This window comes from Diabrotica virgifera, chromosome 6 (genome assembly GCF_917563875.1).
Source record: "Diabrotica virgifera virgifera chromosome 6, PGI_DIABVI_V3a".
Lineage (NCBI taxonomy): Eukaryota > Metazoa > Arthropoda > Insecta > Coleoptera > Chrysomelidae > Diabrotica > Diabrotica virgifera.
In genome coordinates, this window is record NC_065448.1 from 24163324 (window position 1) to 24189415 (window position 26092).

The following is a 26092-nucleotide window of genomic DNA, read 5'->3' on the forward strand; positions in this document are numbered from 1 at the left end:
TATTAGAAACAAAAAGATATCCAAATCTTTCTGAATACTAATTTCTGTTTTCACCTACCTTGGATTGGTTCCAAAGTTTGCATAGGAATTATGCCCCTTTTTGTCTTGATTGGTAGTAAATTTTTAACTTGTTTATCAGATTCACCTTCATCGAGCTGTGCTTCATATTGATTTTCTAAAGAATCATCATCAGTTAGTTTTCTCTTCTTTGATTTCGGACCTTCTGATCTACAGTACATACAACTTTAGTGACTATATCACTGTATATATCTAGATATCAACAAAAAAACAGTTAAAGTATTTAAAATAATAGAGAAAAGAATAGGGTATCCAAATAAAAATGATCAAAAATTCAGTCAGTTGAGTGTTCTCGGCATTCTTACACCATTCTAGCATCATTACAGCTTTTAAGACTTAACTTTCTGTGACCTGCACATATAATATGATTCAGTTTAAAAAAGCACATCGCAACCTGATTTCATTAGTGCCATAACCATGAAATCGCAAACTTTTCAGGAGAGCAAAAACAAGATGTTACTTGTGAACTCTTCATTTTTTTTTTCTCTGTAACTTTCTTATCTAAGTTAACCAAATTCTCACCACTCATGTTGATTATGTGCAGCTATAACAATAGCATTTATTTTCAGTTATTGACATTGCTTTACCCTGAAATTTACCCTTAAAATATTGCCTTATCACAGGTTATGGCACTAACATAGGTTTTACTTGAGTGATTTTTCTTGGCTAACAAATGCATTATCACATAGCACCTCCGCTTAAACAGTGTCATAAGTCAAAAGAGCAAAGTATCGAGAAAACGATGTTTAAAATTTATGCTAGAACTTTTCTGGGTTTAATTCAAAAACTGTTAAAATCAGTATAAGCTATTTTAATCAGTTACTAAGGTTTTTGAAGCTCTATAAAATAGTGTATTATTTCTGCTAAAAATATTTAAAAAAAAAATTGAGTTGTGACACTATAGGTGACCTACAGATAAAATATTTATTTATTTATTTATTTATTTATACGGGCAAGCCCAATTCGGTAATACATTAATAAGATATTGATAATTACAGTGTTGAATATATAAGAATAAAATGAGAGAGTACAAAACATTTAAAAAGACATGACAAAGTAAAATAATTACAAAACATTAATTACTAACAAATAACAAGGTTATGACATTGCTAAATATTTAATTTGGTTAAATGGTTCTTAAAAACATCAACAGAGTTACCAAAAAGTAAAAGGTCATCTAGGGAGTTAGCAAGTATTAGTGTTCTAGGAACAAAAGTAAAATATGAGTAATTATATCTATGAAAAGAAATATGAAAGGTTTGAATTTGTCTTGTTGATCGTGGTGGAACAAACAACAATATTTTAGCAAGGAGTTCAGGGCAGTAATATATGCCATTGATAATATTAAACAATACTGTGAGATCTTTACGCTTCCTACGGACATCCAGAGAAGAGATATTCAAAAATCGTTCCATATCTGTATAATTATAATTGATGTGTTTTTTGAACCCAATATATCTAAGAAAATTATGTTGAACACTATCAAGTTTGTTCTTGAGGTGTAAATAATGTGGGGACCAAACTGGAGAACAGTAGTCAAGGTGCGTCCTGACTAAAGAACAATAGAGCATTTTAATAGTGAACACGTTCGTGAAATCACGAGTTGTCCTTTTAACAAAGCCAAGCATTTTCATGGATCTTTGAGTAATATTGTTGATGTGATGGTTAAAGCTCAGAGAGGAATCAAGAACAACACCTAAATCTTTAATTGAGTCTACCGTATCCAATAATTGATCATTTATGGTATAATTAAATACTGATAAATGATGATTCCGACAAAACCGGATAATGTGACACTTGTTGACATTCAAATCCATCCCATTATCAAGACACCAGTTGGCTAAATTATCTAAATCTGATTGCAATGATATTGCATCATCTTGATTATTAATGATTTGATAACATTTAAGATCATCAGCGAATAAGAGAGCAGAAGTGTTAGAGAAGCAGGTGACGATGTCGTTAATATACAGGTTAAACAAAAGTGGACCCAAATGAGAGCCCTGAGGTACACCAGAGGTTACTAGAAAAGTGTTGGAGTAATGATGATTAACCCTAACCTGCTGTGTTCTATTTGTTAGGTAACTGCCCAACCACTTCAACACAGAACCTTCTATGCCATATAATTTGAGCTTATGTAACAAAAGATCATGGTTTACCCTATCAAAAGCCTTGGAGAAGTCAGTATACACTGAATCAATCTGCAACCCCCTCTCCAAAGCTTCAGACAAGGTATCAACATAAAGCAACAAACTAAGTTCTGCTGATTTACCACAAGAAAATCCGAACTGTTGAGAATTTAGTATCCAAGAGCAGTCATAATTAAGGTAATCAGTAACAATACTCTCAAATACCTTGGGAATTGTGCCGAGAATAGAAATAGGACGATAATTCGTTATGTCAGCTTTATTACCTGCTTTGTAAATTGGAGTGACATAGGATAGTTTCCAAAAGTCAGGAAATTCCTCCAACTGAAGGGATTTATTAAAAATATGATAAAGCGGCCGAGACAGAATAAAAGAGAATCGTTTAAGAAAAATGGGAGAAATACCATCTGGCCCAGGTCCCTTATTGACATTAAGAGTTGAAAGTTTTTCGTATATTTTTGAAATTGGTATGATATAAGAAGATACACAGACCTTAGACTGTATTAAATTGTCATTATGCTTAAGAGTTTTATTACTAAAAACTGAAGAGAAATGGCTAGCAAATAAATTTGCAATATCGTTGCCATTAGAGGCTAGTGTATTGTTTAGTGACATTGAGACAGGCATACTATTATTTTCTTTCTTTCTGTTTACAAATTATACCTACATGGTGAGAAAGGTCTGCAGTTTCTGCCTAAAGTTGTGTTTTTGAAGTTGAAGTGTTCTAATCTAAGAAATCTGTGAAAATTAGTGCAGTTTTGCAGTTCTCTTTTTGGTTTTTTTGGCTCAAAAGCAATTACCATTAAAAATCAATTAAGGATAAGCTCCGTCTGTTTTGGAATAATTACCAGTGGCGTGCCTACTACTTTCCTAATTCTTTAATTTTTAATTTGACGATTATTATGGAGTGTGTTGTTTGTAAAATTATAAATAGCAGACCATATATAACATGTGACAGCTGCCAGAGGGCTACACACAGGGATTGTTCGAATCTTACTGCTAGTGAATTAAAAGTTATTGATCTTAAGGGAACCAGATTATTGAAGTATTACTGTGAAGAATGTGAAGCACGATTGTCAACAAAAATAATATAAATAATCAAAAAAACTAAAAATTGCACCTGATATACAACTTAATACAGATGTTATATATATAAATGCTCAAAGTGTTTTGCAAAATTTAGATCTAATTAGGGAAAGTCTGTTATGTTTTAATCCGAAGGTTATTTTATTAAGCGAGACCAGGACCACCAAGGACATAGAAGATAATGAAATAAGAATTGAAAACTATATGTGTGTTCGTTGTGATTCATCAAGTAGGTATACTGGTGGAGTGTTAGTATATGTTAAAAGTGACTATAGATGTTCTGTTGTAAGAAAGTATGTCCTTGACAAAAATTATTGGTGTGTAATTTTAAAAGTTAATTTTTTAACATCAACTTGGTACATAGGTTGCATATATCATTCGCCTTCATCATCAGATGCTAGGTTTATGGAAGAACTGGATAATATTTTTGATTTTATTGTTTCAACGAACCACTCTTTCATTTTAGTGGGCGATTTCAATTTAGATCAATTGTCAAGAACTTTTTATGTCAAAAAAATAAATAATCAAATGTTGAGCTACGGTATTTGCCAATTAGTTACAGAACCTACTAGAGTGACAAATGTATCTAAAACACTGGTAGATTATGTCCTGTCAAATACTAATAATATCATAGTAAATGTTCATGAAACTCCAAAATTAACTGACCACTCCATTATTTCTGTTAATCTAAGAAATACTAAAAGTACAGAGCATTATAATGTTAAGAAATTTAGAAATTTAAGTCAGAGTAATATTTTGACAATTCAAACTAATTTAATGTATTATAATTGGAATTTGAATTCTGTTGATGTTGACTCGATTTTTAATGAGTTATTTTTAAATTGTGAGATTGAAATCAATAAAACAGCACCTATTCAAATCTGCCGGTTTAACTTAAAGCTACCTTGGTTTGATAACGAAGTTTACTCTCTTATAAAATTACGTGATAATGCTTATAGAACTTTTAAAACAGCACTTGAACCGTTTAAACAGGAGTTGTGGAGTAATTTTAAAAGATATCGTAATGAAGTTGTTAATTTGTTAAAAACTAAAAAAAATCTTTATTATTTTAATAAAATAGATAGATTTAGACACAACCCCAAAGAAATGTGGAGAACATTAAAAAATTTAGTGAACATTAAATCCAAGGGTTCACCTCAATATGTTAGATTTGAAACAGGTATGTATTCAACATGTCAAGATAGCAAAGAAATCGCTAACCAGTTCAACAGTTACTTTGTTTCAAGTATCAACAATATTGTTGGAGCTTTGGATTTGAGGCAAACCTGGTGTAATAAAAATAGTAACTTATACCTACCAATAAATAAATTTAAATTAGTATCTTTAAACGAATTATGTATGTATGTTAATAAATTAGACAGTAAATGCTCAGTTCATGATATATTAAACGCTAAAATTCTCAAAGACATTTTTGAAACAATTGGGCATATTATACTAAATTTAATAAATACTAGTCTGTCTACTGGTAAAATTCCGAATCAACTTAAAGTTAGTACAATTGTACCAATTCAAAAAATCAATAATACAGTGAAAGCTGAAGAATTCAGACCCATCAATACACTACCCCCAATTGAAAAATTGATTGAGCTTGTTGTGTATGATCAAATTATTGAACATGTTAAAACAAATGCTATTTTGATAAGTAATCAATCTGGTTTCAGAAAGCAACACTCTTGTGATTCGGCACTTCAATTGACAATTAGTAAATTTAAAACTGAATTGGATCAAAACAAATATGTAGTATCTGTATTCTTAGACCTTAAGAGGGCGTTTGAGACCATAGACCGTAATATTTTACTGGCAAAATTGTGGCAGTATGGCATTAGGGGTGGAGTTTTTGACTGGCTGAATAATTATCTATCAAATCGCAATCAGAAGGTTAAATTCAATAATTGTATGTCAGATGAACTTAACATTGATCTAGGTGTACCTCAGGGCAGTGTCCTGGGGCCATTACTTTTTATTCTCTACTTGAATGATATAGATCTGTTTGTGGATTGTGAGTTTGTCAATCTTTTTGCTGACGATACGTTAATAGCTTGTAGTGATGTGTGCTTGGAAAATGCAGTGGCAAAAATGAATTCAATTCTAGAGGCTGTTTATAATTATTTAACATTAAACAAGTTAAAATTAAATGTATCAAAGACAAAAGCTCTAATTGTAACCAGTAGATATAAGTATAACAAAATCAATATAAATAGCATTAATTTATCCATAAATGGTGAAAAGATTGAAATAACAACAACTATTAAATACTTAGGATTTCAACTTGATAACACTCTTTCATTGGAAGATCATTTTGTTTATATACACAAAAAAATCAGCAAGAAATTATTCTTTTTTACAAGAATAGCAAAAAATTTATCTTTAGAAACTAGACTTACTGTATATAATTCAATAATCCAACCACATTTTGATTATTGTGCATCAGTCTTATATTTGTTCAACCTAAATAAAATGGGGCAACTTCAAAAATTACAAAATCGTGGCATGCGTATAATATTAAGAATGGGTCGATGGACACCAATAAATTTAATGCTGAATACATTGAACTGGTTTTCGGTATATCAAAGGTTTCAATATTTTGCATTGATTTTTGTTTATAAAATTAAAAACAATATAGCTCCCGATTATTTTCAGCAATTTATTAATTTTCCTAATACACACATACACGATACTCGAAATAAAAATAACATATACTTTTCTAAAATGAATTATAGCAGCTCAATGAATTCATTAATATTTAGAGGTTTCAGAGAATTTAATGAATTGCCTAATGAATTAAAAGACTGTAGGACAGTTAAAAGTTTTAAAGATAAATTAAAGGTTTTCCTTAAAAATTTAAAGTAGTATGTATTTGAATTGGCGGTGAACGTGCACAATATTTTTGTTTATTTTTATTGACTTTTATTGGTTGGGGAACTTGTTAATTTGATTATAATTCGTTATTAATTTTGATTATAATTTGTTATTATTTTTTAATTTATTATTACATTTTTTATTTTTTTTATTGAATTTTTTTATTGTGAATCATTGTATTGTATTTTAATTCGTTTTATATGTAAAAAAATGTATTTAAGTTAAATTTGTATATTAGGTTACCTATTTTGAAATAAAGATATCTATCTATCTATCTAATTTCCAAAAATTTTTTGGATTAGCTTGGATCGAAATCTCAGTTGAATGTATATAATTAGCATAACAATTTTTTGATAAAATTTTGCACTGAGCTCTAAGTCGACTAAAACCTGCATAATTCTCAGGAGACCTGTTACTCTTGTAAATTAAATGGGCAGTCTTTTTGTCACGTATTAATTGTGTAAGTTCACTAGAATACCAACCAGGAAATTTCTTTGTACAAACTTTTTTCAATGGAACATACATATTAAGCACACAGTAAAGAATATCATAGAAAGTACCTATCATCTCGGAAAGTTCTTTATCACTTATAAGACTGTCCCAATCAATTGCTTCTAAGTATTGATAAATGCAAGGAAGATTAGCTTTATGAAAATCATAGTAGTATTCACCATCAATGTTTTTTTTCACCAAAAATAACGAAAAGTTTATGAAACATTATTTCTCAAAAGTGGCTCTTGCAGTACAGAATATAATATCATTATTATTATTTGGTTAACAGACTTATACTTTTAAATGATGTAACTTTAAATACAAGCAATAACATTAAACAAAAAATACTGCAAAAAGAAAGAAAAATACGTGATAAACGTTTCACTTTTCTTGAGCACATACACAGATTGTTTTGAATAAAGTAATCACATATACTGTCTTAACGTGAAAACGACGCTTTATACACATCTTAGATGGACAAATGCCTTGCACAAGTCGATATGTGACTGTGTTTATGTTCGGTGCACCATTGATTTTGGTTAATCGTATAATGACTCTAGTGTCATCTGATGACAAATACTTGAACTATAGGGTAGGTGGGGGCAAAGGTACGCATTTTCTAAATTTTCATCTCTAGTGAATCTCCTAATGCTTGAATTGGCACAGGGTATAGATGAAAGTGAAATTGATACATTTTGTAATCATATTAGGCAAATGGAAATTCTTCAATATTATTTTTGTAGTGTTGATAACTTTTTGAAAAAAAAATGTAAATGCGTACCTTTGCCCCACCCAATGGGGCAAAAGTACGCATGTGCGTACTTTTGCGGATTTGAGACATTTTGCAATTAAGACAAAATTAGCTGATAGAATATCAAGCTCAATTTGATATTCACTTTGAAGATTGACTTGAAACATGCATTTGCCAAGTCTACCTCACTGGGGGCAAAGGTACGCACTGCGAACGTTTGCCACATTTCAACGTTCGCAGTGCGTACCTTTGCCCCATTTGTGTGAGTACTTTTGCCTCATCCGGCAACCAATAATATATCTAACCTCAATATGAAACTATGCACATATGAACTTCAAACTGTCATGTAGAAGAAGACTTCTAACAATAAACTTTCAACATGCCTAACCAATAATAATCTGAGTTTGAAAGATTAAGAATTAGAATCAATCAATTTTTAAGAAAAATTAGATCAAAAGGTACAAAAATAATTTTTATCTCATTTTTGTTGTTGTGTTCGCCCTGATTGCGCCAAAGTTTCTCATCCAATGCTACTGAGTAGTACAAACATATGCCACAAGATGTTGTCGCCAACATATAAGAAGTTACTGAAAAATGTAAGTGCATACTTTTGCCCCGTGCGTACTTTTGCCCCCACCTACCCTAACTAGTAACACTATTTGAGATAAGATTTTGTAGTTTTGTTAAACTGTTAGTGAAATAAAACAGTTTTTATTAATTTTTTTTTTTTTGAGTTGTGACACTATTTGAGAGGAGGTGCGACATGTTAGGGCACTATTTAAAAGGGAATGGTACTTATCGTCAGTCTAAATCGCAAATTGCCTAAGTCCATTTTTTGCGAAAATTGTTTTTTGGTTTCATCTAGTAGTAGACGGTAAAAGCTACCACCTGACAATTCCCACAAGCGCAATTATTATTTTATTTCGCGGCAATTTCGCTAAACGAAAGTTATTTTCCTCATAGGACATAGGCAAACTCCACACTTTTTTGTCTCTCCTGTAAAATTTGCCATTTGTGACTTAGGCAATTTGCGATTTAGACTGACGTTATCACACATCTACTCTAGACCACAGCGTAACGCAAATTGCCTTGTGGCACTCTTGCTAATGCTAAGAGAGCCAAAACCAGAAATGGTAATAACAACCAGGTGCACTATGCAGATTCTACGATAACTAAATTATATGACATTATTCCACAATGAAGGCAACACCTAAAGAAATGTGTTAGACCAAAAAACAGATTTTCCAATTTTTTATTTTTCATCTGAATTCCTATTCATCTGAATGTGTTACCCACCTCAAGGAGCCAAGAATTAATAATAACGTGGCTCAGTCTTGGTCATACTAGAAAGCATGATTAGTTGATTAAAAAGTGTGAATAACCGCAGTGTAATAACTTCATAAGTCAAATAAGCCTAGTATCGTTGATTGAAATATTGATATGGGAAGATCTCTCATGCTTCACTAAAAATTGAGGCATTCTATCACCGACATTCACCGAGTATCTCTATCCTTCTTTCAAAAACGCGAATACGATCTTCTGTCTCTTACAAACTGGAAAATTATTGAAAAATAGATTCTTCGGTAGGTACTGCCCCAGTGGATTCATCGCAAACTATACTGTTAGCCTGTAGTTTCCTGTTTTATTTCGTTTACCGTTACACCTTAGACAAGGAAAGAGACTCAGCCAGCCTTTTTACACACCAGCTCTGTTGCCACATCTAAGAAATTTCTAGTTAGTCATAAAATTTAAATGATTCTTTCTTTGTAAATATTTATAGGTCTGAAATATAATATTTCAATGAACGGTGGTATTTACGTTGTTTGAAACAACTTTTTTGTAGTTTGATATAATGTAACTACTGTCATTTGATTTTTTTCAATACCTATGTATTGTATTACATGAATTGATCGGATTCCAACTTTGTGTTTATCGTTTTATTCAAGAGTATATTCATTTAAATCCTTGATTGAATTAGAATACATATTGTATAAATAAATATTTCTTGTAATTCTTAACGAATTTCGAAACATAATATGCCCACAATAATTATTATTAGTTGCTTTGCATTACACTTATAGAAGGCTTTTCTTGTTATATGTCGTCATATCTACCTTTATTTAAGGGCATATTTTATATAAGGCTTTGACAATAAAGACGGTTGGGACACCGTTTCTAATTAACATATTATGTATCTGTTAATTAATTTAGTTCAGTTTTTCAATTTTTAGTTAACGTTATTTTTAAGAAGGGCAAGGTTAAATTAACAATAGAAACAAAATACGCATAAAAAACATGAACGTTGGACAAACACCTGTTTCCGATACATTCACAGTTAGGTCTGGATCCCGCGTATGAAAAAAAAGATTATTAATAGCAAGCTGAAAATTTGTTAAAAGCTTAAGGGTGTCTAGTCGGATAATCTTTGATATATGGAAACACTGTAACAGGGGCAGTTTTAATTGTGGAACAGGTTACAAATTTGGAACGGTCAGACCACGAAAACGGCACATATATTTTGTCCGACAGAACAGACTTAAACTCTCCGAACAGAGATTAAACTCTCATGCAAAAATCAGACTGCTATTTATCACCTGTCATAATTCCTCTCATTTGACATATTCTATATGTTCTACTCATTAAAACGCCCATATTGGTGATAAATAGCAGTCTGATTTTTGCATGAGAGTTTAATCTCTGTTCGGAGAGTTTAAGTCTGTTCTCTCGGACAAAATACATGTGCCGTTTTCGTGGTATGACTGTTCCAAATTTTTAACCTGTTTCACAATTAAAACTTCCTCTGTTCCAGTGTTCCCATATATCAAAGTTTGTCCGACTAGACACTCTTAAGCTATTAACAAATTTTCAGCTTGCTATTAATCAACTTTTTTTTCATACGCGGGATCCAGACCTAAGTGATATTATTGTAAAGCTTTTAGAAGAATATATTAAACTTTATTGCCATTAAACTTTAGTCCAATTTACTGTACCTGGATAATTAGCGTGTATTTTAAATAAAATGTTTTTAGGTGCCATCCTTGATTGAAATATAATATTATACAAAGGAGTTTAAAAGGAGTAAAAAATAAAAGTACTGTACGTGGTTTACATTTAATAAATTTATACCTACGTATTGGATATTGACGTTGATTGAAATAACAACGGCATTTAGTCTAGTCGCAACATAGGGGGTCCCGTGGCACTTTTAGTTCGCCGCGATTTGCCAAGTTGAAAATTGCCAATTTTTAACGGTCTCGGCAAAACCCACTTTTTACATTCCAAAACTTTAGTTTTTATTAGAATATTGTCATTTGGTAAATTGCTCCTAGTTTTCTGTAAAAATAATAAATGTTAGTTCATAATATGAATATGGTATATCTCTTCTCATAGCTTCCATGAATCCATTCCATCCGAAAATACCGAGAATATCTCTGCTTTTCCCTTACCTTAGAGCCCAGAAGATCAGGCACAGATGGAGTCACAGTTTCAGTTGGTGTCGAAATTCACTTCGGATCTTGATTTCTGATAAAGCTTGAGGTTTTGTCCTTTCAAAATTTATTAGTTGAACAGCTCTCTGACTTTCATAAATCTCAGGTGCACAGAAAACTACAGTGTACTAACCACTACTGTACCAACTACTTTGTACAGAAAACTAGGAGAAATTTATCAAATGGCAGCATTCTAATAAAAAATAAAGTTTTGGAATGTAAAAAGTGGGTTTTGCCGAGACCGTTAAAAATTGGCAATTTTCAACTTATACTTTAGACCGAACAGTTCGTCTAAAAAAAAAGTAATTAGTGATGTTTGTAGATAATTTTAAGTACTTTAATTTCTGTTAACAGACCATTTACTAAGTTAATAGTTTTCGAGATTTGAGCAAAAAAGCGGAAAAAGCTGAAATTTTTCGCATTTTTCGCGATTTTTTCAATGTTCCTGCCAGAAATTTTGTCCGCAAACCTCATATTCGGATTCAGCAGCCCAAAAGCCATATATAATGAAATAAATCAGAACTTTCCCAGTCAAAACACAATTTTATTGAATCATATACGCTAAATCGCTTGTCATTAGTCGTGATAGCTTAAACCAGGTTCCGACTTTGTTATTAATAAATTATTGCAAAAATAACGGTTTATAGTACGTTTACTCACGGTTTTTGCTCTACTAGGAGTCATCTAAAAAACCACTTGGAATGACATGAAATTTGGCATGCACGTAGCTAACATGTCAAACAAAACAAATGATATTGTGCCGATGTGTGCTTTTACGCTGGGGGTGTGTTTCGTCCCGTTTCGGGGGTGAAAGAAGACACCTTTAAAATAGTCCGGAATTGGATAAACTGATAAATTCTAAGCAACGTTTGTTCTATACAGTTTTTTCACTAATTCAATACTTTTCGAGTTATTTGTGAGTGAATATGTTCATTTTTCAACAAAAAAACAAATAACTCCAAAAGTATTGACTTGGTCAAAAAAACTGTATGGAACAAAAGTTGCTTAAAATTAATCAGTTTAACCACTTCCGGACTTATTTAAAAGGTTTCTTTTTTCACCCCCGAAAAGGCGTGACACTCACCCCCAGGGTAAAAGCAGACATCGACACAAAATCGCTTGTTTTATCTGACATGTTAGCCTAGTGTATGCCAAATTTCATGTCAATCCAAGTGGTTTTTTAAAATTTATAGCAAAAACCGTGAGTGAACGTATTATAAACCGTTATTTTTGCAATAATTTATTAATAACAAGTTTTAATTGTGAGTTTTCTGTAATGTCGTTTAAATTATATAGAAAATTGAAAGAATCAACATGATTCTCCAATATGGAAAATCTTTCATTTGCTGAAATTAATGCTTGGTCGAGAACACAATAAAAGAAATGAACTTTGTATGACATTTTAGGATCCAACATCTGTTCGTCTGTTTTTACGTTCGTAAGCGAACAGCCTGCTTTTATTCCGACTCCGTAACTGTGTGGCTGGTTGAAAACTGGGCTCCGCATCATGGTACAATAAAGCTTCAATTAAGCTTGGGAAAGTTATTGTACCATGGCTCCGCATCCAGTTTCTCTACAGTTTCATTGGCTGTAGTAATAACATCATTAAATTTGCTATCTATTCGAAACTAGAGCGAGAATTGTTTTAAGGGCGTAGACGTAAAATTTCGCATCAATGTGTTTTAAATGAATTAACAATTTTTTTCGAATCCTGAGAAAACTAATAAGTATTCTTGAAAAATTTAAACGCTGAGTGAAAGATTACATTATTACCGAGGGCCGAAAGTCCATTAGAATAACCGAAATGTTTCATTTGAATGAGATATTTAAAACTAAAAATCACTTCTATGACGTTTATTAAAATAAACAAATAAACATCATATAAGTTTTTAGGGACTTTCGGCCCTTGGTAATAATGCAATCTTTCATTCTGGGTTTAAATTTTTCAAAAATACCTATTAGTTTTCTCAGGATTTGAAAAAAATTAATGAATTTAAAACACATTGGAGCGAAATTTTACCTACGCCCTTAACTCTTCTAAAGCATTTAGCATATTCATTGTTTTTGATCGTAAACTTTTGCTGACGAAGTTAACTTTCATCAGAACTTCATACCATAAATGTGGACTGAGCATATAAATGTAAATGTTGGTATTTTATCTCCTAAACATCTAGCTTGATATTTTGAATCAAGATCAAAATCCGAATGTGTTATATCACATAAAGCATCATTATTTCTGTCAAATTGTTGTACAATGGCTTTAAAGCATAAATTCTGCTGGACCGGTGGCTGCATGTCTTTACAGGATTTTTCTTAATGTTGTTCTGAAACTATTTTCTTGTGGCATTTTTGTAATTAACTATTTTTGATGGTAAATAAGCCAAAATTTTACTAAAAAAATAATAAAATAAAATATTAATAAAATATATTTTTTAGTAAAATTGTGGCTTATTTCCCGTAAAAAATAGTTAATAATTAGGATTTTTCTTGTTTATGCAGATTGTATACATCAATACGTAATGTAGGCAAACTTCAAAGGCCTACTTTCCTTTGAAGTTGAGATATACGGAGTGGCAAGGTCGGTAAATGGGTAAGTGTTGTTGTGACCTGCGTAAAATTTTTGTACCAACTCTAGTGGCGCCCCTTAATTGCTGGCGCCTGTGTGCGCCGCACACATTGCACACGTGGACGGCGCGGCCCTGGGTATATGTATAGTATATAGTACCCAAAAAAACCATTTGTAACCTGGCTGCTCAAGTGTTCCGAACATGGCATATTTTTGCCTTATTTCCCTGGCGTATAAGTAAAAGATTTTTGGACTACAAGAAAATATATCAAAAACTAAATTTATGGTCATCAGCAAAAATAAAATTAGAGGCGCCCAACTGGTTATCAAGAATACACCAGGGGACTGAGTTAATATACCAGTATACAGTATAGTATACATATCTTGGAACAATAGTAAACGAACAATGGGACCACTCACAAGAAATAAAATGTAAAATAGAGAAGGCTCGGAATGCATTAAATAACATGGCAAAACTCTTTAAAATCCACAACCTTAAACTGGAGATAAAAGTAAGGCTCCTACGATGTTATATCTTTTTAATATTATACTACTGAGTTGAATCCTGGACACTCACTAAAGCGATGGAGAAAAAACTTGAAACCTTCGAGATGTGACTATACAGACGAATCATAAGGATATCATGTACGGACAAGATAACCAACGAGACCGTATTACGAAGAATGGGAAAAGAAAGAGAGGTGATGTACACCATTAAAAGGAGAAAGTTAGTATATATCGTTAAAAAGTTCGAAAGTTAGTATAACACATAATGAGAAACGGCACCAAATACAGATTACTGACGGTAATACTTCAAGGCAAAGTATTCGGAAACGAGAAATTGGAAGAAGAAGAATATCATGGTTAAAGAACCTGAGGAAATGGTTCTCCACAACAACTAATCTATTTAAAGCATCAGTTAATAAAATCATTAGAGCCAGAATGATCGTCAATATTCTAAACGAATAGGCACAAAAAGAAGAAGATTCGTTTCTATAATCTAAGTTTAAATCCATTATTGTGAAAATATAGTACATATTGTATAGGTAAATATTTCCAAAGCAAAGTCTTTTGCACATCTGGTTTTATTTTAATTCTAAAGCGAACCTCAGCCCGGCAATAAATCACCAGCCAGGACCACTACCCTTCATATAACGGTATTTAAGAAAGATGTTTGCTAGGACATAGTCGAGTTTGTATTGTCGCCCCCGTTAGGTAAATTATTCCAATTCGAAATTTTTGCACAAACTTACTCAAAAAGAGGTCCTTATAACAAATCCACAGGGTGAGAGACGGTACCATAATCGAAAAATTGTTTAAACAATAATTTTTGTTAAACAAATTCACAAAAATAATTTTTTAGATCATTTGGGCCATTCTGAGCAAAAAAGGTATAGTTTTGGATCCCGCGTACCAAAAAAAAGTTGATTAATAGCAAGCTGAAATTTGATCATAGCTTAAGAGTGTCTAGTCGGACAAACTTTGATGCATGGGAACACTGGAACAGGGGAAGTTTTAATCGTGGAACAGGTTAAAAATTTGGAGCGTTAGACTACGAAAACATCCCATCTATTTTGTCGGACAGAACTTCCAATTGATTTGTTACCCTTTTATTAAACTCTCATGCAAATATCAGACTGCTATTTATCACCAACTGGGCATTTTAAGTCCGACACGTAGAATATGTCAAATAACAGGAATTACGTTGGTGATAAATAGCAGTCTGATTTTTGCATTAGAGTTCAATGAAAACGTAACAAATCAATTGAAAGTTCTATCCGACAAAATACAGTTTTCGTAGCCTGACGGTCCAAATCTTTAACCTGAACCACTATTAAAACTTCTCCTGTTCCAATGTTCCCATACATCAAAGTTTGTCCGTCTAGACACCGTTAAGCTATTCACACATTTTCAGCTTGCTATTAATCAACTTTTTTGGTACGCGGGATCCAGACCTAGTAACTTGTGATTTTTCTCTAAAATTGATTGTTGTCGAGTTATCCGCGATTTAAAATTTGAAAAATGCGAAAATGGCCATTTTCAATGTTTAATAACTCGGTTAAATATAATTATTAGAGAGCGGAATATATGTAACACAACATTACCAAAATATGCGCATATATATGCATTACTTTAACTACAAATATGCAGGTATTTTTTCTAAATTTGTCTAAATATGCAAATGCATATTAAAAATACTCAAAAATAAAACAATATATTAAATATAAACATTTATGTTTAAAAAATTCAACCTACATCTATGTTTAATACATATTTATTTTTCACATAAAAACAAATGAAATGACACAAAAACTGATATTATAATTAAATTAAGAATCTAAATTATAGTATGAATTTATAATCAAATATTTTTCAAAATTTTCAACTAGCAACTTTTGCCTTCTATCACTAAAAACGTGTTTGGACACAGAAAAAGTTCGTTCTACATCTACTGATGTTATAGGACAATATTTAAAAAATGAAATGTGAAAATGAATGTAACTTACGATTTTGGAACAGGCCTTGCAAAATACTTTGTCTCCACTTAACTTTAACTCGGGAAAACACTTTATCCAAGCGCTTTTTTGAATGGTAGACATATTTAAATTTAATATATACCAATCACTTCAAAAACACTAAATACGATACAACGTTTACTTTAAACAAATGTTGGCCGGAAACTGACAAAATAAATATTAGACCCTTAAAAGCAGGTAGGTACCTACGACTTGCTACGCTAATAAAATAATATTTTTCTGGGAACACCCATAATTGTTAAATTCAGGTAGTAATGGGAAAGTCCAGATAGATAATAATGAGCCATAGATAGATAAATAACGAGCTCGTTCATATCGAAGTTATAAAATTCCAACTAAGAGAGGAAAATTTTAAACTTTTATATAATTTATTTTTAAAATATGCAAAATAAATCGTGTTTAGCTTAAATATGCAATGTTGTGTTTGTTGTCTGAAAATAGCATCTATATGCACTTTGCATATATTCCGCTCTCTAATAATTATTATGAAAGTCGGAAAGTGACCTAATCAAAGTTTAAAACCCCCTCTACAAGATCATAAAGAAATTTTTGTCATTATGTTATTACTAAGCTGTCATTTTTAATTATTAACAATGGGCGCTAAGCGCATATTAGACGGCCTTCAATGGTGATTGCGAAAGAGATGCACCATTCCAGCCGTCCAATGGAGCATCTCACTCGCACTCACATTGACGGCCGCGCCGCCTCAATACACGCTTAAAGCTCATTGTTGATAATTAAAAATAACATCTTAGTAATGAAATAATGACAAACATTTCTTCAGGATCTTGTAGAGGGGACTTTAATCTTTGGGTAATTTGGTCAGTTTCTGACTTTCATAATGATTACTTTTAACCGAGTTATTAACCCTTGAAAATGGTTATTTTAGCTTTTTCAAATTTTAAATCGCGTATAACTCAACAACAATCAATTTTAGAGAAAAATAACAAGAGACCTTTTTTGCTGAGAATGACCCAAAGAATCTAAAAAAAAATTGTTCGAAGTGAAAAAAAATATTTTTGTGAATTTGTTTAAAAAAAATTTTTAAACAATTTTCCGACCGCGGTACCGCCCGGTACCCTGTGGATTTGTTATAAGGATCTCTTTTTGAGTAAATTTGTGCAAAATAATCGAAAAGGAATAATTTACATAACGGAGGTGACTATACAGCTTGGACTAATAAATATTTTGGATACTGAATATTACCAAAACATTTAGAAATGGCAACGCTGTCGATTGTAGCGTTTTGTGGTCAAATCCAAAAATAATACAAGTAGAATTTTATACAAATTTCTTTGTAGTTCTAAGGGTTAGAGATTCACATATCTGCTCACTAGATGGCTTTTGGCCTGCCATCTATGAGGCGAATATAGCAGAGGTTTCGTTTTCTTTCGTAACATGAGATATCTTCTCCAATACCTCAATCAACGCTAGTATTTTCCTTCTGATTGTCTTAACGGCATCCATTTACAAAAGGTTTAAGAAAACTACACCTTAACAACAATAAATGTTTAAACTATCAAACATCCCAGAATAATAAACTACAACAAAGTTATTTTTAAGATACCCTTCAGTAGTTTTTTAACTAAACTAATTTGGGAGTCAAAACATTAAGGGGTTAGTAATTATTCTTTCACACTAAAAAGGCTACTAATCAACTTTCTCACAAAAATCTCGCCAAAAGCTAAAAAATTGATAAACACAACAGTGGCCACTCTCATTGTGATGAGAACAGAAGACAGTCAGCTTATCGTGGTCAAATATGGACAATGTATTATTCATGAATTTCACTTTTTTTACAAATGTTAGTATTTTTGAGTTTTATTTCAATAAAAATCTTACAAAACTTTCATGGAACTTAATTATGAATTTTTTATTACTATCTATAGCAGTGGTGCTCAGACTTACACTGCATGGGATCTACCACATAAACTGCAAGAGTCCAGCGATCGACTGCTAGTAAAAAAAATTTGAAAATAAAAAACTTTATTTCACATTTCTATTTGATAAAACGTTGTAACTACAGAGAGTTGTAATTAAAGATGTTTTTCATCTTAATTTTACTTGGATGTTAATGCACTTCATGATGTGAATGAAACTTCATATTATCCATAAGTTAGCACAGTCTCCACATTTTCCATGTGTATTTTTTCCGTGAATTGTGATTGACTTCAAAAACTTTGGCAATTGCGATCGATCATTTGAGCACCGCTGATCTATAGCATATTTCAAACATGCTATTCAGTGTACAGGGATAGCCCCATGCGAACTAAATGAGAATTTTCTGACAATGTTGCTGCTCTTCATGACAGAGGCTGTGAAAGGTAGTATTAACATAGATATACAGCAGAACCCCGCAAATCCGAACTAATTGGGGGGACAGCCTGTTCGGATTCCGAAAAGTTCGGATTATCCGAAAGTTAGCCTTAACTAGTAGTTCAAAGCTTTCATTGTGATTTTGAGTAGCCAAACGTTCTCGCAAGAGTGTGGACAATATTTTTGGACTCAAGTTGACTACGAGAGAACCAAAGTAAGTTTGTGTTTAACCTTTATAAACACTTTATAAACCTATATATTAAAGTATATTTATTTTAAAGAAATTTTAAATGTCAAAGTCCTAGTAATCCTACATTGCCTAATTTTCTGGCTTTACTCTGTATAATAAACATGTTTTTAAGTTTTTGTCTTAAATTTTTAAATTTTTTTCACTTTCCGTTGGTTTGGATTTGCCGAAAGTTCGGATTCGCGGGGTTCGGATTTACGGGGTTCTACTGTAATAACCTGTAGATTAGGATAGCTATGGGCCGCTCTGTGAATCGAGGTGTAATGCCGATATCAAGGACGCCATTGGTCAATATCCATTTTGTGTGGTCTAGCCGATATGAGCGGTATTGCTTAGTAAAAAGAGATAGATAGACCATCAATCAACTGCCCGTATGTTACGCTTTTTTGCTCAGTATGCCTTGTCTACGGTTTCTGTTCTTGTCTATGTCTCTGAGTATTAACCAGCAAGTAGTTGTGCCGTTAGATAGAATCTCAAATTTTATCCTTTTTCGCGATAACTTGAAGAAAAATTTTGCAATTTTGCAATTAGTTTTAATAATTGTTAGAAATAATAGTTCTAACATAACAAGTAAATAAAAATACTATAAAATAAAAATTGGTTGTAAATTCATATTTAAATTCGTATTGTGAGATAGAATCTAACACGCCACTATTCACGTTACAGAAGTGAGTGCGACTACTCCCGGGTTAGGCAGGTACTTGTAGAGGATTATGGCTGTTCACTGCTGTGGTATACTAAAGGAGAATTTATTTATGATAATTCACAGAATGGCACACCCACTTGCAATATACAACTGTACTGATTCTAACGTTTGAAACAGAGAATAGTAACTATGAGAAAGGAATATTGTTCGACAGTTTTACAATGAATTTCTATAACAAATATGCAGTTTTTATTTATTGTAACAAAACAATTTTCAAAAATACATTGCAACCTCTTCAGGGTCATATATGCCTGAACCACCACATGAGAAAGTTTCTGACGAGGTCTATTAGACCTCGTAGTTGTAGAGCCATATTTGAAGTCTTACAAAAATTGATTCTGCCATATACGAAAACTTTGACGGGGCCAAAGAGACATCGTCCCGCAGGTAACATGTTAATGAATCACTAATGGCCATTTTTTGGTCAATGTGATTATCTAAATAGAAAAAAGGAATACTAAAGGAATATAACTAATAAGAACAGGAGACAAAAACATAGTTAAGCTTGAGTTGTTACTTACTTAGAAACTTTTATCTTATTAAATAAATTATATGATCTGTTAGCAATAGCATTTTTCAGAAAACTAATGTCATCTTCATCTACCATCTGCAACATATCCTCTCCTTGGTCACTTTCCTCTGAGTTGTCTTCGACTGGCTTAGTTTTCTGAATTTTGGGGACTTCTTTTGGTTTCGGTTTTTTGGAAAGCTTTTGTTTCTTGGGGCCATGTTTAGCAAATTTGACATTTTTGTGGCTTTTTTTACTTTTAGCTAAAGTGCCCTTCTAAAAAGTTGATTATAAAAATAATATACTTACATATATATTTGCGGTTAATTAAGTTCTTACCACAGCCATTCTAATTTTGTTGTAAATTATTTATATCCATACAAAAGAGAGAGAGGCACGTTTATGTTTATCTTGCAAATAACCTAACTTTCTGTTTTTATAACCTAACCTAATTAGTGATGACGTCTTGACTTCACCCTCATAGAAAAGTAGCCACAATTTAGAATCCCACCTAGTAGCTATCTAAAGCAGTCATGTCAAAGATACGGCCCGCGGGCCGCATCCGGCCCCCGGGCCATACCAATACGGCCCGCGATCGCAATGTGTCACAGAAAGAAGAATCATGTTTTTTAGAGCTTTTAGACTTCACTCGATTGCTCTACGGAAGTTTTAAAATGCGTACACTACACTACATTTATAAGTCATTTCAAAGGCAGCGCGTGCCTAGACAAGCGAGAGAGATAGACAGTAACACCATCTCTTAGCGGAAACACCCTATTATTTTTGTTGAGAACAATAGAATCTTCCATGCGCTTCGAGTCTAGACTAGAACCTTCCTTATCGATATAAAAGAAGTGCGTCGACGTGTCACGTGAGTCAGTTGCGAAGTAGTGGTTGAGAAGGTATTGTACATTTGTTTGTGTCGTGCGTGTGCGATATCCATAATTGTGTCGAGTTCCATATTTGTTACGATCATAGAAAAAAGTGTTGTGTGTGGTTACTTCTTCTTCTTCTTTTTTGTTTTTGGTTTCGCTGCAAGGCGATTACCAGCACGATTTATAAGCGATCTTGACGTAGTCCAGTAGTCTGGCTCTAAGCCATACCAAAATCGCTGACTATGGGTGCGTTCACCAGACCAGTGCGCTACGTCAGCGCTCTGAAACTGTTTAAGATTTTTCGGGTGAACGTCACGTCAATTTAGGCTAAACTTCAACGTATTGACGAAGCGGTCGCCATTTTATTGAACGTAGTATTTGTATCGCTTCAATATTGAACGTGTTTAAGAAATATATTGTAATGGCGCGATTATTTGAAAATATTCATTTTACAATGGTTTTAATTATAAAGTAATTGAAACTTAGGAGATACATAATTGTATATGCTCACGAAATTGTAAATCTGTGTATTAATGAACAATATTTTCAACATAATTCATATTTACGTGATAATTATTATTTATTTATGGTGGGTCATCCAATGGTTCTGCTCTGCCAAGTCCAGCACAGCCAGCAGCACCAAAAATTATTTCTTGTTCATTTCATTCTCAAACATCAATAAAGGTAGTATATTATCCATTTTTGAATTAAATTTGTTTAAGATACGTCCAATTTATCGTTGAACGATAAGTATAATAAATCAACAAAAACAACAAATCTCGTTTTAGGTTAGGTTCATACATAGAACAGGTGGGAACACAAAAAAACCAACTATGAAAGTGTCAAACGGAAAAATACCATTCACCAGACTAAACGTAGTTTTAAAGCGCTGCAACATAGCTGTTTAGTTGAAACTTAAACCGATTATTTCTGGTGAACGCAGCCTATGTTCTTGTAAGGAAGCTTTTGATGAGGTGTGATGATTATAATTAAATGAGATTAATTGGGTCAGGTTAAGTATGATTAAAAATTAAAACATAAATTAAATGACAAATAGCAACATAATATAACACGGATACATATAAACAGTTGAGCCTTGCAATTTGTAAGCTTATTTTGTTAATTGCTAGAAAACGCATTGCAGTTTATAAGCTTATTTGGTTAATTGCAAGAAAACGCATAATTACATTGACTGATTCTTCCGTTAAGGAACTTAGAATATTGTATATAGAGAGCGGTGTTTTGAAGTTCATGGAAATAAATTTTGTGTATATATCAAAATTAGGAATCACATTAATCGGGCATTCAAAAAAGATGTGGTTTAGATCCTCGAGACGACCACATTCACAAAAAGGATTATCTTTTATATTCATTTTATACAGATGTTGTTTTGTTAAACAATGGCCTGTGCGCATTCTAATGATGGTGGTAGTGTGTCTTCTATTTCTATATGGAAAATTTGAATACCAAGGTTTTGTAGGAAAGAAGTCTTGAATTGTTTTGTATTGCGAAGTCTTCTTATGGACTAAAGATTTCCATTTTTCTTGGTACTCTTTTGTAATTTTTCCTCTGATGACTGATAGGGCATCCTGGGAATTCAGTTGTACTTCCATGGGTACATTCAGGTCTCTTCCTATTTTTGCCAGTATGTCAGCCTGGGTGTTACCAAATATATTAGAGTGTCCAGGTATCCAGGAAAGGAGAATTTTGGTACCATTCTCATTGGCTGAAGATATAAGTTTCTTTGTTTTTAGGGCCCTTATATCTGCTGAAGCAGATATGTTACATGTTTTAATATTGGTTATTGCATTGAGCGAATCAGAAAATATTATAGCTTTCTTTAGATGTTTTGTAGTTGCGACTTCCACCGCTTGATGTATTGCTATACTCTCTGCTTTGCTTATGCTTAGAGCTCCAGGAAGTCTTGAGGAGAAATTATATTCAATACTCGGGATGCATATCCCAAAACCTACCCTTTCTTTGTTTTTTGAGGCATCAGTATATATAAAGGTATGGTCTTTCCCATATTGTTCAGTAGTCATAAGGAATTTTTCTTTAATCATCGGGTCATATTTTTTGATATTACAATTTAGAATTGGAAGTGGATTCATTAGTGTATCATAGTCTAATTCATAGCATGGAAAATTTGGGCTTTTGTATATTTTTTTAAAATATGGAAAAAAATATTCTAATGCCGAAACCAAGTATGGTACATTATTCCTTGTATAAAAATTAGGTTTGTTTATAAGTCTTTTACGTATTTCAATTAGGAGTAATATTATGGGATGATTCTGAATAATGATGATTTTACTTAAAAATTTAGAGGCTAACAATAATCTTCTATGTTCTAGGTCCATTTGGGCAGACTCTGCCAAGATTGCCAAATTTGGTGTAGACTTCATGCACCCCAAACATATCTTAAGTCCCTCAAAAAATACTGCATTGAGTTTGTTGTTGCATTTTTGTGATATTGGGTTGAATAGGAAGGAACCATAATCGAGGTGAGATCTGATCAAGGCATTAAAAACCATTAGGAGTGTTCGTGGGTCAGCTCCCCACCAGACTCTACATATTGCACGTAGGATGTTAATATTTTTCTTTGCCTTGAGTATAATATTGTCAACATGTAAGTCCCATGATAGATGCTTATGAAAAATTATGCCTAGAAATTTCACTTCATTTTTTAGAGGAATGGCTGTGTTGTTGATTTTGATTTCTGTTAGATTATCTCTTCGCCTACCCTTTGTGAACCATACAGCTTCACATTTGTCTTTGGATAAGGACAAGTCATGTTCTGCAAGCCAGTGTAATGTGTTTTCCAATTCTTTGTTTATTTTACTTACCATGCTTTGGATATCATATCCCTTAATATACAAAACCAAGTCGTCTGCATATCCACATATTTTAACTTCATTATTGCTAATACAAAACAATTCTGCTATATAAATATTAAACAAAATGGTACTTAAGGGAGAACCTTGAGGTAGCCCCTTAGTTGCCATGAAAGGTCCCAAAAAGTCACCATCATTAGATCTTGAATATAAAAGTCTGTTCTGTAAAATTTTGAACACAATATTATTTATTGCAGATGGAATATTTCGAAGTTTTAGTTTGCTATAAAGTTTGTATATATTGACATTATCATATGCTGCTTTGATATCAAGAAAGATGGCCAAAACCGATTGGGAGGATTCAAAGGCTTCCACAATTGTGGAATGAAGGATGGTCAAGTTGTCAGCAGTGCCTCTTCCTTTTCTAAAACCTGTCTGATGGTTGGTGAATGAACAGTTATGTTCTAAGGACCAATCTAGGCGATTCTTGATTAATATTTCTAATGTTTTAAGCACACATGAGGATAAAACTATTGGTCTGAAACTACTGGCCAAGAGTGGATTTTTGTGTGGCTTTAAGATATTTATAACATTATGGTTTTTCCAATCTTCAGGCAGGTTGTCACCATTTAGACAATTATTGTAGATATTCAACAGAAAATGTTTAGCTTGTAGTGGTAGATGTTTTATCATAAGGTAAGGAATGTCGTCCATACCTGGTGCCGAATTTTTTTTATTATTTACAGCATTGTTAAGTTCCCAGATTGTAAAAGGGGAAACTTGCTCGTTTATATCGTCAAGCTCAAAATTTGGATCAATAAAAACTGCAGACATGTTCTGTAGAATTTCTGTTTTAATGTTATCTGCTGGGTTATGAAATGTCTGGCCGTAATTTTTGTTATTTGAGAATTTTTTAACTTTATTCCAGACATAGGTAGTGTTAGATTCCTTATTTAATGATTCACAGAAGTTTATGAATTTATTTCTTTTTTTAATTCTGAGGTTTCGTTTAGTTTGGGCGATTATACGTTTAGCGTGTATATAGTTCTCTAAGGAAACAGATTGTTTAAAGTTTTGAATTGCCTGTTTGCGGCTTTTAATCCAAAGTGAACATTCTTCATCCCACCACGGATTTGAAGGTTTACCCTGTGTTCTACAGTTTTTATAGGGAATTGAGTTATCTGCTACTTGATTAACTACCTCCAAAAACTCATTGTAATTAGAGTTTACCGGTAAATCAAGCATTCCTGTTATCATCCCAGTGTGGAATGTATACCAGTCTGCTCTTTTAATATTTCTCATTTTGTATGTTTGTGTATAGATGCTATCATTTTTGTTAAACTCACAGTTGTTTATTATGACAAAGGTGGGGAAATGGTTGCTATTTCCACAATCTTGTATGACACCCCAAGTAGAACATAGAGCCATATTATTACTTGCTATGGCTAGATCTACAGCGCTAAGATTATTATTAGGAGGTTGAAACAATGTTGCTGACCCATCATTTAGGATAATTAATTCTTTATCAAAAATAAAATCATAAATATTTTTTCCTCCCTTATTGGTAGGACATTTATCCCATAGGGGATGGTGAGAGTTCAGATCACCTAGTATAATTAAGTTTTCTGTAGGTATGTTTTCTATTGTTGAGCTCAAGAAAGGAAGAGTTATGGCATTATTTGTATTGGAGTAAATGTTTATTATGTATAAGTTACCAATTTTTGTTGTTATGTATTGGATTTGGTCTGAGTTGTACTTCTGAATTGTAGAAAAAATAATAGATTTCTTGATACAAGTAGCTACTCCACCATATCCGTCATCTCTGTCCTGTCTGACAACATTATAATACTTCAAAGAAAAATTAAAATCTTGTTTAAGCCAAGTTTCATTAATAGCAATTATGTCAGGGTCTTCTTTGAAAATTAAGTTCGTTATGTTTTCCCTGTTTGATTTAATACTTCTAATATTCCACTGAATAATTTTTAATTTCTTTTTTGAATTCATGATTATGTGATTTGATATATGTTTAATTAATTAAAATCAGAATCAGATTTATCCTCTTGGTCCATATAGGACTCTACGTTTAATCGGGAAAATAAATGGTTTTTAAGTAAATTTAAGTTTTCTGATGATGTATTACTAATAAAATTTAGGCATGAGTTTAAAAAGTCATTTGAAGAAAAGGTATCAATATTTTGAAAGTTTTGCGATGCACTGGATTGCCAGGCTTGATTGGAGTTTTGTGATAAATTACCTGAGGTTCTTGATTTGAAAGGTTCTGAACGAGAAAATGAGCTAGTGGGGGAAGAGGTTGGCTTTTCTGGTCTTAATTGCTGTGTATAAGTACTCTTTTCATTTGGTTGCTTATCTTGACGTTTTTGCACGACTCTCCGTTTGTTGTCGGAGTTCAGAACCACCTGTTGAAAGGAACGTTTTACTGTAGATGATCTAAAATTGTTTGTTCTTCGTTGCGATGGTTCTATGGTGTTAGAATTATTTGTACTGGTACTTGGAGTATTTTCTAATGGCCTGCTGTTATTTTTAAAATTTGTAAAATCTCTCGGGTTATAAATAAATTTATTAT

The 26092-nt window shown here is 32.4% G+C and overlaps 1 protein-coding gene across 8 annotated transcripts in view; it reads right to left on the reverse strand.

The window, feature by feature from the left end:
- The window catches only part of LOC114331221 (nucleolar complex protein 3 homolog), a 229787-nt gene that overhangs the window by 38392 nt on the left and 165303 nt on the right, over positions 1–26092 (reverse strand). For all 8 annotated transcript variants that reach the window (XM_050654838.1, XM_050654840.1, XM_050654839.1 and 5 more), the window contains one exon: positions 59–228. In XM_050654838.1, coding sequence (XP_050510795.1) covers positions 59–228 — 170 coding nt within the window. The remainder of the gene's footprint in view (positions 1–58; positions 229–26092) is intronic.